Source organism: Jaculus jaculus, chromosome 4 (assembly GCF_020740685.1).
Source record: "Jaculus jaculus isolate mJacJac1 chromosome 4, mJacJac1.mat.Y.cur, whole genome shotgun sequence".
NCBI classification, from domain to species: domain Eukaryota; kingdom Metazoa; phylum Chordata; class Mammalia; order Rodentia; family Dipodidae; genus Jaculus; species Jaculus jaculus.
In genome coordinates, this window is record NC_059105.1 from 133,327,657 (window position 1) to 133,344,149 (window position 16,493).

General features: G+C 38.3%; 1 protein-coding gene and 1 non-coding gene across 5 annotated transcripts in view; one reads left to right on the plus strand and one right to left on the minus strand.

The window, feature by feature from the left end:
• Positions 1-917: 917 nt before the first annotated feature.
• Positions 918-16,493, minus strand: part of Fam161a (FAM161 centrosomal protein A) — a 34,879-nt gene continuing 19,303 nt past the window's right edge. The window contains exons 3-8 of one of the 4 annotated variants that reach the window (XM_045147681.1): positions 14,933-15,159; positions 11,434-12,600; positions 10,743-10,910; positions 8,368-8,467; positions 2,307-2,461; positions 918-1,835 (exon numbers count right to left, since the gene is read on the minus strand). In XM_045147681.1, the coding sequence (XP_045003616.1) occupies positions 1,712-1,835; positions 2,307-2,461; positions 8,368-8,467; positions 10,743-10,910; positions 11,434-12,600; positions 14,933-15,159 (1,941 nt within the window). In that variant the 3' untranslated portion in view covers positions 918-1,711. Of the gene's footprint in view, positions 1,836-2,306; positions 2,462-8,038; positions 8,468-10,742; positions 10,911-11,433; positions 12,601-14,932; positions 15,160-16,493 lie in introns of those variants that run through there. The other 3 variants (XM_045147682.1, XM_045147683.1, XM_045147684.1) reach the window with 3 other exon arrangements.
• LOC123460527 lies at positions 8,965-9,095 on the plus strand. The gene has a single exon (XR_006637072.1). It is a non-coding gene; the product is annotated as a small nucleolar RNA SNORA33 (small nucleolar RNA).

The following is a 16,493-nucleotide window of genomic DNA, read 5'->3' on the forward strand; positions in this document are numbered from 1 at the left end:
ATCATGAAGAGAGGGAGTTTGCAACACTGTTTACAAAATTAAGCACAAATAAATTAGCATTAAAGAATTAAATTTGCTAGGTGAGGAGGCATACACTTTTAATGCTGCCACTGGTAAGAGGTTGGCCATAAGTCTGAAGCCAGCCTGAGCTCCAGACTGAGTTCTGGCTCAGCATAGGCTAGAGTGAGACTCTGCCTCCAGAAACAGAAAACCAAAAGTTAAGCTTGAATTACTTTTCAGATTTTCCTTTGGCAAGTTATTATAACTTCAGTGCATATAAAATCTGGTATTTACTTGTTAATTAGCTCACAGATGCCATAATTAAAATGCTATATATAATAATATTCAGAAAAAAATAATATTCAGTATTAAACATCAGCAAAAAAAAAAAAAAAAAAAAAAAAAACCAATCAAAAAGAATTTGAGAGAGTTAGAGTATAGCTGAGTGGTCAAGCACATGCTTAGCATGTGTGAGCCCTGGGCTTAATCTCCAGCACAAAAAACAAAATCAAACAAACAAAAAAGGGGACTAAAACCAGAGATAAAAATAGTGATTAAAAAAGTCCTGATGGGAGGGCTGGAGAGATGGCTTAGTGTTTAAGCGCTTGCCTGTGAAGCCTAAGGACCCCGGTTCGAGGCTTGGTTTCCCAGGTCCCACGTTAGCCAGATGCACAAGGGGGCGCACGCGTCTGGAGTTCGTTTGCAGAAGCTAGAAGCCCTGGCGCGCCCATTCTCTCTCTCTCCCTCAATCTGTCTTTCTCTCTGTGACTGTCGCTCTCAAATAAATAAATAAAAAATTAAAAAAAAAAGTCCTGATGGGGGCTGGAGAGATGGCTTAGCAGTTAAGTGCTTGCCTGTGAAGCCTAAGGACCCCGGATCCACGTTAGCCAGATGCACAAGGGGCACACGCGTCTGGAGTTCGTTTGCAGTGGCTGGAGGCCCTGGCGTGCCCATTCTCTCTCTCTCTGCCTCTTTCTCTCTCTCTCTGTCACTCTCAAATAAATAAATAAAAATAAACAAAAAAATTTTAAAAAAAGTCTTGATGGTGTAGATAATTTAACTGTATGATCTCATTGCAGAAATGAATGTAAAATCCCAAGTACCTTTTCTTTCTATAGTATGTTACTCATTAAAAACAGCTCAGAAACAAAATACCTAGCAAATGTAAAAATAAATCACCAAAGGCCAATACTTCTTTCTGCTTTCAATGCCAAATTCTTTATGACACCAAGTATAATATATATTTTAAAGACTAGTCAGTTTGTGATAGCTGTGATTCTCAAACTTTCAAATACTTTTAAAAATAAAAAAATCATAGTTACAAACACACATAAATAACTACTTAAAAAAATGCAATAGGCAAAGCCTTTCTCTAACCAAATCAGCAAGTAGCTGGATTCAATTTTTTTTTTTCTTTTGAGGTAGGGTCTCATTCGAGCCCAAGCTGACCTGATATTCACTGTTTAGTCTCAGGGTGGCCTCGAACTCATGGTGATCCTCTTACCTCTGCCTCCCAAGAGCTGGGATTAAAGGCGTGCGCCACCACACCCAGCTTGGATTCAATTTTTTTTAGCTATGATGTCTCTGTTCAACAGCCCAGCATGTATGAGGTATTCCCACAGATGTTCTTGGTACAATACAACTGTTGACATCCTAATGCTGCAAACAGAAAGTCCTAGTGAGGAAGCCTTGCTGATTGAGTGTTAACTCGTTAACATACTTCACTTTCTTCAACCTCTTCATCTTTTTCCTTGAAAGAATCCTGGCTGCTGTAATCAATAATATAGTTTTCTTCTTCACACTCTCTCTCTTCTGTTTTTTCTTCTTCATTAAAGCTAGAGGAAGAAATTTATCAATAGCTCAAAGAAAAAGTGAGTTGGGTTAAAAGGTATACAAACCCTTGGTTATGTATGCCATCCTGCAGCCAGCCTTCCTCAATTGTATGAACTCTCATTTTTTTAAATTAATAAAACTATGAAGGTACCAGTTGGGAAATTAAATATTCTTCTGAAAACTAGTTCATTTCAAAATTTGATTCCTTAGATTTCATTTGAAACTGTGTTAATATTTTTTATTTATATCAGGCAGAAATTTAAATTAATCTGCTTTAAGAACAAAATATTTCATTACCATGTGATAATATTTTGATTGTATTAAATATGGTAAAATATTAGTATATTCTATTACAGTTCATATATATTCACTTAGGTAAGAGGTATTTAAAAATATAATAGACAGCAAAAGTGTCTGTTTTCCTGCAGGTAAGAGTTTTTCAAAGGTAAACTCTTTAGATATATATATGTTACCTTTCTTTATTTGCAGTGAAACTGTTCATCTCTTGCTTGATGAAGTACTCAAATATTTTTCCACTTTGGCCTTTCTTTGAAACAAACTCATCAGATATTCCTAGTGCTTTTAGGGTGTTAGAATAATGCTTTTCTGCTGACATCCTTGCATTTTTCTATAGGAAAGACAAACCTTTTTAGACGAGAACAAAGAGTATAAATTTCCACTACAATGTATGGGTTCAAAGTGCCAGTGAATATTAAGTTTATCAATCTCAGTTGGTCAAAACATGCATATTCTATGACCAATTGTACTTTTAGACCTGTACCCAGAGAAACTCACACATATGCGCCTCAGAGGACTTGTACAAGAAAGTTCAAGATAGTACTGAATGTAACCTAAAATTGTAAACCTAGTACCTGCCAATAGTTGGATGTGCAAATATAGTTCATATTATAGGACAAAAGCAAAGAAATAGAATGAACTATAGTATGTAACACAACATGGGTAGATCTTACAAATATAATACTGAACAATGGGAAGAAAGCACACAAAAACACATCTAGTATAATCAGTTAGCTAATGCTCTGAAACAAGCATAACTAACTGCAGGGAATGTTGATTTCAGTTAGAATGGTGGTCACCTTGAGGTCAGGTAGAAGTGTGATCTGCAGGAGCACACGAGAGATTAGGAGTGCTATGGAGTCTACTTGTTAACCTGGCTGGTAGCACATGAGGGCTGATCTGTAATTTTCTTTACACTGTTACTCAAATTTTATACGCTGGTAGCACATGAGGGCTGATCTGTAATTTTCTTTACACTGTTACTCAAATTTTATACACTCTCATGACTACATAAAGATATCTGGAAAATTAGCTGTTTAATGGCTCTTTTATGTGCCTATTAATTTTATTCTTTATAGGCCATAATTTCAGTTCATTAAAAATAATAAAATCATCAGTGTTGTTATCTTTATTCTGTGGGAGAAGCAAAGCATATAGCAAGAAGAACATGAATTTAGAACTGTGTTCAAATCTCTGGAATGCCACTTCCTGGCTTGGAGATCTGCCAGGGTTTTGATGATTCATTCATAGCTGGGGATCTCACTGGTAGAGCAGTTATACTAACATGTGTAGGCTTTGGGCTAAGGTTCTAGTATAACAACAAGCCCAGCTGAAACAAACAAAAACCTAATCCTTCAACAGAAATGAAGGAAAGCATAGTTACAAGTTGAAGCCATCACATTTCCTACAGGCTTCACAGGCTTTATGGAACTACGAGGTGACTGCCCTCACACTACTACCTTAGCTTTGGTTCACCTTTAGCTCACGTGAATAGATCTTATACATCTAGGGCCAAGGATTGCCCTCTGAAAGAAGAGCCTAAAACAAGGTGACTAGGGATGGCTCAATTCCAATAGACCAATGGTAGACAGCATTTTGCAACAGTGAGAGATAGCACCCAGTCTAGCCCACCTATTAAGAAAACAGGAGGAAGGCAGAGGTAGGAGGATCACTATGAGTTCAAGGCCAGTCTGGGAAACCTTAGTTGGAGAAAAAACAAAACAACAAAAACAAAGCAGGATACAAGTACAGGGGTAGGATACCTCTTAGTGAGCTGTTGGTCAGAGAGGGGCACCTGGGTTCCCAAAACAATACAGAATATTGCCAATGCTCTTGGCTGCCCACCAGAATTAGATAATAAGACCACATGCTGAAGATACCATATGCTTCTGTTGTAGGATGCTGAGAAACTAAGCTGGAACTGAGCTGGAAGCTTCTTCCCTGCTGGCTAGCTGTCATAGTGCTGAAAAATGCTATGCATTCTGCTAGGGAAAAGTCATCAACAGGCTTAACCAGCAATAGACCCTGGGAGGTACATAACTGGATTAGATCTGAGGCCTGCACTATGGGAGGGAATTCATGCTTGATATTGTAAAAAGCCTGTGGCTGAGGAAGTTATGGGTCCTAGTGGGGAAACTACTACTTACTGTTTGGCTAAATGGATACGTTGTACCAATCAAATCATATTGCCCTCTAAATATTTATGTTTATGTCCATGTATTAGTGCTGCTCTCACTTTTGGTCAGAGAAGCTTCTTTTTGCAGATGTGGTGACTACTGGGAAGACTCAAATCTTGTCAAAATGCTATGAATGACTGTTAAGTACTTAGTACTAAATGGGACATCTCTATCACACCTTTCAAGGCTCAGGGATCATCATAGAAGAGGTGGTGGAAAGAATGTAAGAGCCAAAAGATGGGGATGAGTGATTTGCAACACTGACATTTGGACATGAAGTGGTCCTTGCATTTATGATCTCACAGAAGCTATGGGCTGTTGTTACCTGCACAATATTGGGCCCATCAACACATTATTATAGATGATGGAGAAAGGAAAAAGAATGACATAGAGAGGGACTAGTTGGAAAAAAGGGGTTCAGCTGAAGGGGATGGGGGCAAAGAAGATATTGGGAGAGGTTCATGATCAAAATACATTATGAACATGTATACAAATTGTCAATAAAAGTTTAAAAAATATAACATTAAAATTAAAAAAATGAAAGTAACCAAGAAACCACAAAGACTAAATAGTTTGTGTAAGGTCACAACACTGGTAAGTGGTAGGACCAAGATCCTTTTCCTGGGCTTTATCCACTCCATCATGCTTCTTTCTCTAAGTGGTAGTGGTCATCCTGAAGTTTGAAGGTGGCTCAAAGCCTGACTTCGGTAGTGCAGTTGTCATGTTGTTAGTCAGCACACTGAGGGACAGGGGACTCTAGCATGACAAACATGTATTAATGCTGAAACTCATCACTAACACAGCAGAGTACAGGTCTCAATGAAGAGTGAGCCAAGAAAGAAAGTATAAGGTCCAGTTGAGTGAATTTGATCGTGATTGCTCAGTTTTGGCTCACAAATGCTTATTAACATTTTCATTGTGCCAAACATTGTAGGTTCTGGGTGCTGGGAACACAAAGATTTATCCATCACCCTTAAAATGAATTAGTCAGCAAGGAACAGGCACAATTGTGCAGATAATTTCTACCCATCATGGCAGGGACAAAGACAGATGTGTGCACAGGCTAGTAAAAGAACACAGGAAAGGGCACTCAACTCAATCCAACCCAGGCAAACAATATAAGACAGGAATTGTAAGTTAAGACTTGAACAAATGGGACTTAAAGATAGAAAGACAGCTTAAGGGTGCTTGAGAAACTGTGTGAATAAAGATTTCAAGATTGAAGGTAGTATTCTAATAGTCTGATAGGACTTGAAATTAAAGGGTGAACACAGAAGAAAGAAGAGAAAGGAGGGGACAGGAGGAGTACAGTGGGAGACAGGCAAAAAAGGTTATGAGGAATATGGCTCAATTGATAGCGCAATTGCCTAGCATGCACAAAGCTCTGAGTTTGATCTCCAACAATGTATAAAACCAAGTGTGGTAGTATATACCTGCAAGGTCAGCATTTGGAAAATCAGGACTTCAAGGTCACCCTAGGCTATATAGTGAGTTCAAGGCCAGTCTGGGCTAAATAAGGCCCCCTGTCTCAAAAAAAAAAAAAAAAAGGTAAACAGGAATCACAGAGGAGTCTGTACACTGTACCATGACTTCTGAATTTATCTTTGGGGAGAAGTAAGGCAGCTTAGGGTTAAATATTTGTAAGGAGAACAAGTTAGGCACTCGTCTTTTAATTTTTTAACTATAAACTCTGAACTTCAGGTTTTTCATGTCTAATATGGGTACCCCCATTATAGAACATGACCCCTTGCCATATTATATTGTTGTCAAAATGTACTAACTGCCACTTACTTTAAGGGTACAGCAAGGCAGAAAGAAAAATGTTATCATTTGTTTCAGCCTCCTGAGTAGCTGGGGTTACAGATATGTACCATCACACCCACTCCAGTCAGTTATAATAATTCAGACAGTAAATAATAGAGATTTCACCAGAAGGGGAGATAACTTAGGAAAACAATTAGAAAAGTCTTTCAGTGACCAACTCAGTTGGGAGAAGTAGCTCTCAGTCATCTAAATTATATAGTGTAGAACAGCTTAAAATGATATTTTACCTTAAAGTTGAAATTGAGATGCTTTAAAAGCCTACTCTTGAAAATTGAATGTAATACCTAAAATTATATCCAGATGTGGAAGTAAAAGGGTTATATCACTTTGAGGGACTGTGCTGTGTAGATTCACACATAATATATTTATATGGATCTGGGTGAATCACTGATTATGCTCAGTGAGTCACTGACAAGTACAGTCCTCAACAAGTTATCAGAGACAAGTGCTCCAACTGTCTACTATCCAACTGTTAACAGCTTTTAAATTCATAACACAGCACCTCTAACCTCTCTCTCCTTTTGTCTATTGATAAGCAATGTCACCCACATAGACCCTTCTCTTGCAGGGACAAAGGAGAAGACATGAAATTGATAAATTTTCCTTACAGACAGATTATAAAACAGTATAAATTCAGAAAAATCAAGATCTACTATCTATAAAGACCATTTGCTTTTCCCCTATAAAGGAAGTATTTAAGCTGGATATGGTGGCTCATGCTGAGGAAGGAAAATTACCATGAATTCAAGGCTAGCATTAGTTCCAGGTTAGCCTGGACTAGAGTAAGACCCTACATAAACAAACAAACAATCATGGGGATATACACCTGGTACTGAAAACCTAATCAAAAGCCTATGACAGGGAAGGTCATGAGCCTTAGGGGTATAAACCTGCTTTTGTCTGGCTAAATGCACATATTATTCTCACCAAACTGCCCTGAAAGCACTACACTTAATGTTCATATTCATAAATTAATGCTACTCTCACTTTTGGTTACAGAATCTTCTTTTTTCAGATGGTAGTGACCACTGGGATGACCCAAAAGGCAACATAGTGCTGAGAAGTGACAGAGGAGTGTCCAGCACTGACACATCTCTATCACACTCTCCAAGGCTCAGGGTCCATTGTGGAAGAAGTGGCAGAAAGAATGTGAGAGCCACAGGAAGGGCAGGACTCCTTACAATTCAACTGCCCAGACAGAAATTGGCCTTGATATCCATGACCTCACAGTGGCTAGTAATACCTTCAAAAGACCCTCATAATAGGAGAAAAAGACAATGACGTCAAAATAAAAAAGGGGCCTGGAGGGATTGGCTTAACGGTTAAGGCATTTGCATGCAAAGCCCAAGGACCCAGGTTCGAGTTCCCAGGACCCACGTCAGCCAGATGCACGCAAGGGGGCGCACGCGTCTGGAGTTCGTTTGCAGTGGCTGGAAGCCCTGGCACGCCCATTCATTCTCTCTCTCCCCCACTTTCTCTGTCAAATAAATCAATAAAATTTAAAAAAAGGGATTAATGGAGGGAACGGATATGATGGAGAGTGGAGTTGTGAAGGGGAAAGTGGGGGGGGGAGGGAATTATCATGGTTTATTTTCTGTAAATATAGAAGTTGTCAATAAAAAATAAAAATAAAAACTAAAACCAAAAAATAACAAAAAGGAAGCTCTTTTAGTAACTGTATATAAGATCAAATTATAGGATTCATTAAAAAAAATTTTTTTTTGAGATAGGGTCTCACTCTAGCCCAGGCTGACCTGGAATTCATTATGTAGTCTCAGGGTGGCCTTGAACTCACGGTGATCCTCTGACTCTGCCTCCTGAGTGCTGGGATTAAAGGTGTGCACTACCACAGCTGGCAGGATTTGCTTTTTAAATATTGACAGAAATAAATCTGATTCAATTAGCCATTTGGTTTCATTTTTTAATTTTTCAAAGAATCTTCCAAATGATATCATGAAGCCTCACCTCAATATACAACCAAATTGGTATTAAAAGGCCAGCCATTAAAAACAGGTTGTGAACCTAATATTGAGAACTAGATTCACAACATGTGCTTTCTTGTGCTGTGTGCCTCATCGACAACATTCCATGATCTTGAGCAAAAAACGTCCTCGCTTGATCTGATGAAGCTGTCACAAACACTGTGTCTCAATGATCACATAAAAAAAAGGGAATGCAAATTTGGTATTTTTAGAGGGAGGGGCTCAAAATAGCTCTAAATTCCAATAAACACAACCTGAGCAACTCTTTCAAACAGAAATGGCCTCTTTTTTAATTTTTCTTCTTTTTCTTCTAGCTGTTGTTGGTATTCTTTCATCCATGCTTTTTCATTCTTTCTAAAATAAAAGGAGTAGAAATTTAAAAGGTCATCTAAGGAAAAAGAAATTGCATGTATAGCATTTAGCTTAGAGACAAATCAGCAATTAGGAACACAGGTTAGCTTGGTTCCTTTTGTAGATTGATAAAATCCTCATGGAATACAGAATAAAAACCCTAGGTTCTAAAAACATACAGTTTATTGCCCAGGGAACAGACTGGGTATTTTTTTTTTTTTTTCAAGGTAGGGTCTCACTCTGGTCCAGGCTGACCTGGAATTAACTCTGTAGTCTCAGGGTGGCCTTGAACTCACGGCGATCCTCCTACCTCTGCCTCCCAAGTGCTGGGATTAAAGGCGTGTGCCACCACGCCTGGCCAGACTGGGTATTTTGATTTCCAAAATGTTCATGCATCATGTACAAAGGCTTCAAACTGGCCTGTCTTCATAGTTATAAGTGGAACAAAACCAAGAAAATTTGATCCAAATTATGTATCTCCTTTTCACAGAATTTCTTTTGAGCCAGTCAATTAATCTACTTATCTGAACATATTTCTTCAGAAGTTTAGGAAAAGCTGGCAATAGTGATGCCATGTTATGAGCCTTAAGGCCAACTGAAGTCATTAAGGTCCCTGAAAATGGTTACAATATTGTCCAAATTTTTTTTTTTCTTCTTGAAAATAAGACCTTGTTCCTATTTTCTCCCCTACATGAGATTGCTTAAAGGTCAGTGGCAAGGTTAATTCAATGTGAGCAGGTTGAGGAGAATTGGGGTGCATGAGAATATACCTGAATTTACCTTAAGTGTACTTGTAAACTTATTCTTTTGAAGTAGATCCTAGAATAAATTAAACTATGCTGTTTTCTCTATGTAAGATATATTTAAGCAGATAAGATTCCATGAAATATAGAAAATAATTATACCTTAAAATTATAATTATATTTAATTATACACAAGTTGGTATTATAAAAAGTCTAACATATTACAGGCAGCCACTATATTTCTAAGGAATTTTTTACTCTTACTCATCAAATTTAAGCTCCCTCCATCTTTAGATGAATGCTATAGTACAAAGGAATATTCACTGTAATTAAAAAGCAAATATGTATTTTTGGCTCTTATAAATCAGATTTGAAATTAATAAATCATATTACTTACCCAGTTTTGAAGGAGATATTTTCCTACTTAAACATGATCTTTTTTTTTTTTAAGGTAGGGTCTCACTCTGGCTCAGGCTGACCTGAAATTAACTATGTAGTCTCAGGGTGGCCTCGAACTCAAGGCAATCCTCCTACCTCTGCCTCCCAAGTGCTGGGATTAAAGGCATGTGCCATCATGCTTGGCTAAGCATGATCATTTTTATGTGTAACAACTGGAACACTGACTTTCAAACTATGTTCTACAGAATTTTAGTATTTCTTTGAAAGGGTATTCTGTGGATATTTTGTTTTTTATACTGAAACTATAACAAAGTGCAGTACATAACACTAATTAACCAAATGTGTTAATTTGTACCATTTGATTTTGTGTAAACTTAGAACACAACTCTTTAAGTTATATGTTTATTTAAAAAATATTATGGGCTGGAGGGTGTAGCTTAGTTGTATATACTTAGCATTATATAAAGCCCTGTATTTAGTCCCTGGTACCACCAAAAGTATAGTTATTTATTATGTAATATATTGTCATTTTATATATATACTTACAAAGTTAATATAAGTGTTTATATTTATGTATATATGTATAAAGATTTTGTGCTGATATTGAATCAAACTATTCACTAGGCCATAATAGCAAATGTTTCTGTTAAACATGGTTTCATGATTCTCACTATGGAGGTGAGTCTATGCACTGCTTCTCATCATGCATTATATATATATGTGTTATATATATTTATATGTTTTATATATATATATGTTGTATATGTTAAGTGTAAGTAGCCAAATATAAACTAAAGCCATAAAAATAATTCTGTCTGTTCATTTCTTGTTTCTTTTTCTTTTTTAGTTTTGGTTTTTTGAGGTAAGGTCTTGCTCTAGTCCAGGCTGACCTGAAATTCACTATGTAATCTCAGGGTGGCCTTAAACTCACAGTGGTCCTTCTACCTCTTTTTCCCAAGTGCTGGGATTAAAGGCGTGCATCACCATGCCTGGCTCAGTCTGTTCATTTTTTGATATTCACTGATTAAAAAAAGAAAAAAAAAGAAAGAAAGGAAAGACAGAAAGAAGGAAAGAAAGGGGAGGAAAAGCAAGTTTGGAAACCAATGTTCTGGCGTTTCAGGTCTCTTTGATGATACCTGAGATATTTTACTCTTGCTTTGGACACTTGAGCTAAACTTTGATGGGAGTCATAAGCCTTAACCCGTGTTGTCAGGAGTTTCTGCAATTCATTCATTCTTTGCTTCTGTTTAGTTAGAATCCGATTTCTTTCTTCTTCCAACATTTTCTTTTCCTCAAGTGATCTCCTGAGGGCAACAAACTCAGGCTTAATTCACTCTAAGCCAAAGTGAAACTTGGTCAGCAAAGATTTAATGCAGGACAATTTATAGGCTGGAAAAATGACAACCTTGTGACAAAAATCTGACATGTGAGATTGGAAATCCAGTTAGAGCTGACTGTAACTTTTTCTATCCCCCAAGAAGCATGAAATAAAAAACACATTCATTTCTTAGAATAACATCTTTATTTTTTTTAAAGACTATTTTTTTGCATTTATTTATTTATTTGCAAATATTTGCAAATGAATGCCAGATGCATGTGTCACTTTATGTGTCTGACATACTTTGCAAGTAAGCACTTCTAACCACTGAACCATCTCCCCACCTTAGAAGAATACCTTTAGCAAAATATTCTATATTATATGGTAAAATATGTTACAGATATAATAATAACATTTTCAAATTTACCAACATCAAACCAACAGAGATGCTTATACTGATTTGGCAACTACAAGTCAGTACTTAATCAGCACTTAGTGTAGTTATTTACCTTACGGCTTGTTCGCGTCCTCTGGAAGAAACGGTGGGCCTTGGAGGGGTGCCTCTACAAGGTCTGGGCTTGCAACTGGCACTTCTTACTGCTAACTTACGCCTTGGAGACAAAAAGGGCCAACGTGTTTCTCTCAAATTTTCTTCATCAGCTCTAATGTCTGCCAGAATTTTCTGTCTTTTACCAGATTCACTTGAGGTTTCATGAAGACCAAACTGTTTACAGATGGTTGAGCGAGTTGGACAGTTGAGTTCTGAGAAGTGCCTCTTATATATCTCAGGACTTTCCTCATCATCTGGTTTCCGGCACCAACCCTTCTTTTTACATCTTAACTTTCCAGTCTGTTCAAGATCTTTAGGTTTGGGGTTCCTAAAATGTCTACAGGCTGGCCGGCAAGGAAAACGGAATGAATTCTCAGAGAGTTCTTGGGCTCCCCTCTGCATCCTAATCTTTTTCAAAAGCTCTTCTTCTTTTAACCTGTCACTGGTAGGTGACCCATAAATAGACTGAGGTAGAGGCCTGGCTTTAAATCGCTTTGCTTTTTTAGACTTCACAAAGTCTCTTAGCTGCTTTTCTCGGACTGCTTGCTTCTGTTCCTCCCTGGCAATAAATCTAAATGGTTTTTGTGCGGCCAAAAGAGCTTGTTTGCTTTTCTCCTTTATCATTCTCCTCCTTTCTTCGTTTTGCCTGATTATATCTTGATACAGGGGAACGAGGACACAAGCAGGAACAGGGTTGGCTCGGAATTTCTTCTTACACTCTAAGTCTTCTTCTTGTTCCCTGAGTAGTTTCTGGGCTGTATCAGAATCTGATCTAGCTTTCATGGCCTCTTCTCTTTTCTTCTGCTCTCTAATGGTCATTTGAAAAGGCACAGGTACTGTTATTGTGGGCGCCCATGCTTTTGGTTTCTTCTTTGGTTTTTCAAGTGCTTGAAAGTCATCATCTTCACACTGAATATAATCTTTCACACTAAAGTTGGTCCACATGTTGTTGATAAGCTCCTTAGCGTAAGTCATCATTCTGTTTTTCCTGAGACACTCTCTTTCTAGCATGGGCAGCTCTTCTTCAGACAAAGATGTATACAAAGAGGAAGACCGACCCAACTCAGACTCCGAAGGCGATTTCACTAATAGCATAGGGTGACAGGAGTTCTTTTCTGACACAGAACTAGGTTAAGAAGATAAATTAGAGTACACTTTTAATTTTATATGGCCAATATAAAAATTAAGGTAGTTCTATATTTTCAATTAAGGTAGTTCTATATTTTCTAAGAGAGGAGCTGAATAAGGCTTGTAAAAAGTATCATTTTTGTTTCAGACAAAGTTGAGATGTTTATAGCATCATGTAATTCACTCTCACTCTTTAGGGAAGGAACCTGAGATATCAGAGTCTCCTGTGTCTATTAAATTCCCTGTGGTTTCCAAAGTCACTGTCCTAAAGTGCAGATCTCATTGTGTCACTCCTGTAGCTGAAACTTCTCAGTGATTCCTCTTTGCTGCAGTCTAGATTACAATGTCCTTTGGGAATGGCCCCTGCTTTCCTTCCTACCAGTCACTACTGGGGAGTCACCATTATCTAGTCAGTGGAAGTCTTCTCACACACCATGATTTCTTGGGCCACCATGCACACATAGTTGCTACCTATTCTTTGCTTCATATATCTACTGTACTCCATATGCCTTTTTCAGGTTTCAACTCAGCTGAACATGGTGGGGCATGCTTTTAATGTCAGCATTGAAGAGGCAAGACAGGAGGACCATGAGTCTAGGGCCAGCCTTAGAAATACAGCGAGATGTTATAACATGCTGTAAAGCAGCTTTTGGTTCTGAGCTATTCTCTGACCTCCTTAAGAGAATCCTGGATTTGACTTCATGGTGCTCACAGAAGGTCTAGCACACAGGAGATACAGAGTCAGCACTGAACTAGATGAGTAAAATGCTCCCGTTTCAAAGCAAGCAAGCTCATAGTAGAAATGGTCTGGACATTACAAACTACTGTGAAAACAGAAAACAGAATCATGTCTCCTAGCTGTAGTACCTTTAATGATCTCATGTTAACCCAATTTTAAATTTAGAATTCACCATGTAAAATGGCTCATTCTAGCCAGACATGGTGGCACACTCTGTAATCTAGGCACTTGGGAGGTGGAGGCAGGGTGACCAGGAGTTCAAGGTCATTCTTGGCTACATAGCAAGTTTGATGCCTGCATGGGCTACATGAGACCCTATCTCAAAATAACAATTAAAAAAATACCAAAGACCTTGGTGTGGCCACTCATGCCTATAATACCAGCAACTGGAAGCTGGGACAGGAGGATTATTTAGAGTTTGAAGCCAGCCTATATAGAATACAAGGTTCTATCTTCTGAAAATGAGAGGGGGAGGGAGAGAAGGAGAAGAATGAAGGAAGAATGACAACAAAAATAATAAATAAATAAATGGTCCAGCCTAAATATCCTGACATGTCTACAGCTCTATAACACAAAAAGAAAATGGCCACCAAATGACAAGCCGTTAAACATTTTAAATAAAATTCTACCAGTAAACATCATTAAGAATGGGAATGGATATTTAAAAGAATAGTCTGAGCTGAGTGTGGTAGCTAATGTCTGTAATCCCAGCACTTGGAGGCCGAGGTAGGAGAACTGCCATCAGTGTGAAGCCAGCATGGGCTGCAGAGTAAACTTCAAGTCAACTTGAGCTACAGCGAGAGCCTGCTTCAAAACAAAAAGCAAGCATAAAAAAAAAAAATGAAAATAGCCTGAAATGACTGCATTCCAAGTTTTTAAAAATGAAATTTTAATTAATTTTCAAGCAGAGAAGAGACAGAGAGAGAAAGAATGGGCGTGCCAGTGTGTCTAACCTCTGCAAACACATTCCAAATGCCATCCTGTGCATCTGGCTTTTTGTGGGTACTGGAGAATTGAACCTGGGTCATGAGGCTCCTCAGGCAAACACACCTTAACTGCTGGACCATCTCTCCAGCTCTTGTATTCCAAGTTTAATGTATAAGTTTTCATTTTATTTCATAGTCTAGGGCTGGGTGTGGTGGCACATGCCTTTAATTCCAGCACTCTGGAAGCAGAGGTAGGGTCACCAAGAGTTTGAAGCCACCCTAAGACTACATAGTGAATTCCAGGTTAGCCTGGACTAGAGTGAAACCCTACCTCGAAAAACAAAACAAGGGGCTGGAGAGATGGCTTAGCGGTTAAGTGCTTGCTTGTGAAGCCTAAGGACCCTGGTTTGAGGCTCGACTCCCCAGGACCCATGTAGGACCCATGTTAGCCAGATGCACAAGGGGGTGCATGCGTCTGGAGTTCGTTTGCAGTGGCTGGAGGCCCTGGTGCGTCCATTCTCTCTCTCTCTCTATCTGCCTCTTTCTGTCCCTCTCTGTCTCTCTCAAATAAATAAACAAAAATAACAAAAAAATTAAAACAAAACAAAACAAAAATAATTTATTTATATTTCATAGTCCACAAATGACATTGAATCCAAACTTACCTAGAAGAGAGAGAATCTTCTCTAATTATCATTGGCTGAACTTCCCTTAAATTTAATTTATCTTGGTACATTTTTTCTAATTTTGCCATAGTTTCTACATGGGCAGCCTTCAGCTTTTCTAGTTTCCTGAAATACTCTTCATTAGAGTGGTAAATATCAGAAAAATTCGCAATGTCCTCATAGGTTACATGTTCATCCACCTCAGAAATGGTGTTATAATCAGCCTGCTGGGAGGAAAAACACCTGTTATAAGGCATTTAGAATTAAACTGTCACATTAAACTGACCCTAATCCAAACGTTCTTTTTTTTTTCTTCAGTTTTTTGAGGTAGGATTTCATGCTAGCTCAGGCTTACCTGGAATTTACTATGTAGTCTCAGGGTGTCCTTGAACTCATGTGATCCTCCTACCTGTGCCTCCTGAGTACTGGGACTAAAGGCTTTGGCCACCCTGCCCAGCTCTAAATGTTGATTCTTAAAGGTCCCCCTTTTAACTTTTTTTTTTTTTTTTTTTGAGGTAGGGTCTTGCTTAGCCCAAGCTGGCCTGGAATTCACTATATAGTCTCAGGCTAATATTTACTTCACAGCAATCCTCCTACCTCTGCCTCTTGAGGCATGCATCACCATACCTGGTCAGGTCCTCTTTTTTAGAAGTTAATTGTAGGCATATATATTTCCTCCATATGTATAGTCTGTTTTTGGACTTTTTTGAGGCATGGTCTCACTGTGACCCAGAATTCACTCTGTAGCTCCCAGGCTGGCCTGAACTTGGACTAAAGGCATGTGCCATGATGCCAAACCTCTCCTATGATACTTTATGAATGAGAGAGTAAGACCAAAGTTCCAAAAAATGTTATTCTATCCATTTTATAATGGATGGTTATGTTTCCAGATAACTGACAAAAAGTCTTTATGTCACTACATTTACACCCTAGGACAGAGCCAAAGCACTGGTTACAAAGGTTCTATAAGAAGTACCCCTATGCTACAAGATTCAGCTGAGAAGTAGAGGAGAACAGTTCCTACTGCTGCAAACAAGCAAGCAGAGCTCAGAGCTATCTCTTGAGCTGGACTCTTAGAGTAGGACTCCAAGGATATGCCAGTGGGGAGAGGGCAGGGAACTGGGGCCAGGGATAAAGTTCTCAGTGGTTCACCAAGATGCAGGTGGGATGAGATTTCAGAGGAAGTAAGGGGACATGGAAGGAAGGAGAAGCACCATTCCTGAGGACAACAAAAGTAGTAACTCTCATGGGTGGCAAGGTTTGGGAATGAGAACAGAACAAAAAAGGAATATGTAGTTGCAGATAGCCCACAAGTTATGCCTGGAGGCTCTGATTAGACTTTCTTTCTTTTACCTCTTATGTATCTTTCAGTTCTTTTAACTAAAACAATGAAAGAGACAAAAACTTCACTTTCTCTATAAATATAAAAATTTTAGTATGATCTCAGTTGAGAAACAGTTGAAATTATTTGCAAAGCTATGCACAAGACTGTCAACCATGGTTTTAAGTTTAGCATACCACCTAAGCAGACTCAAATTTAAATAAAAGTGTATTTGCTATA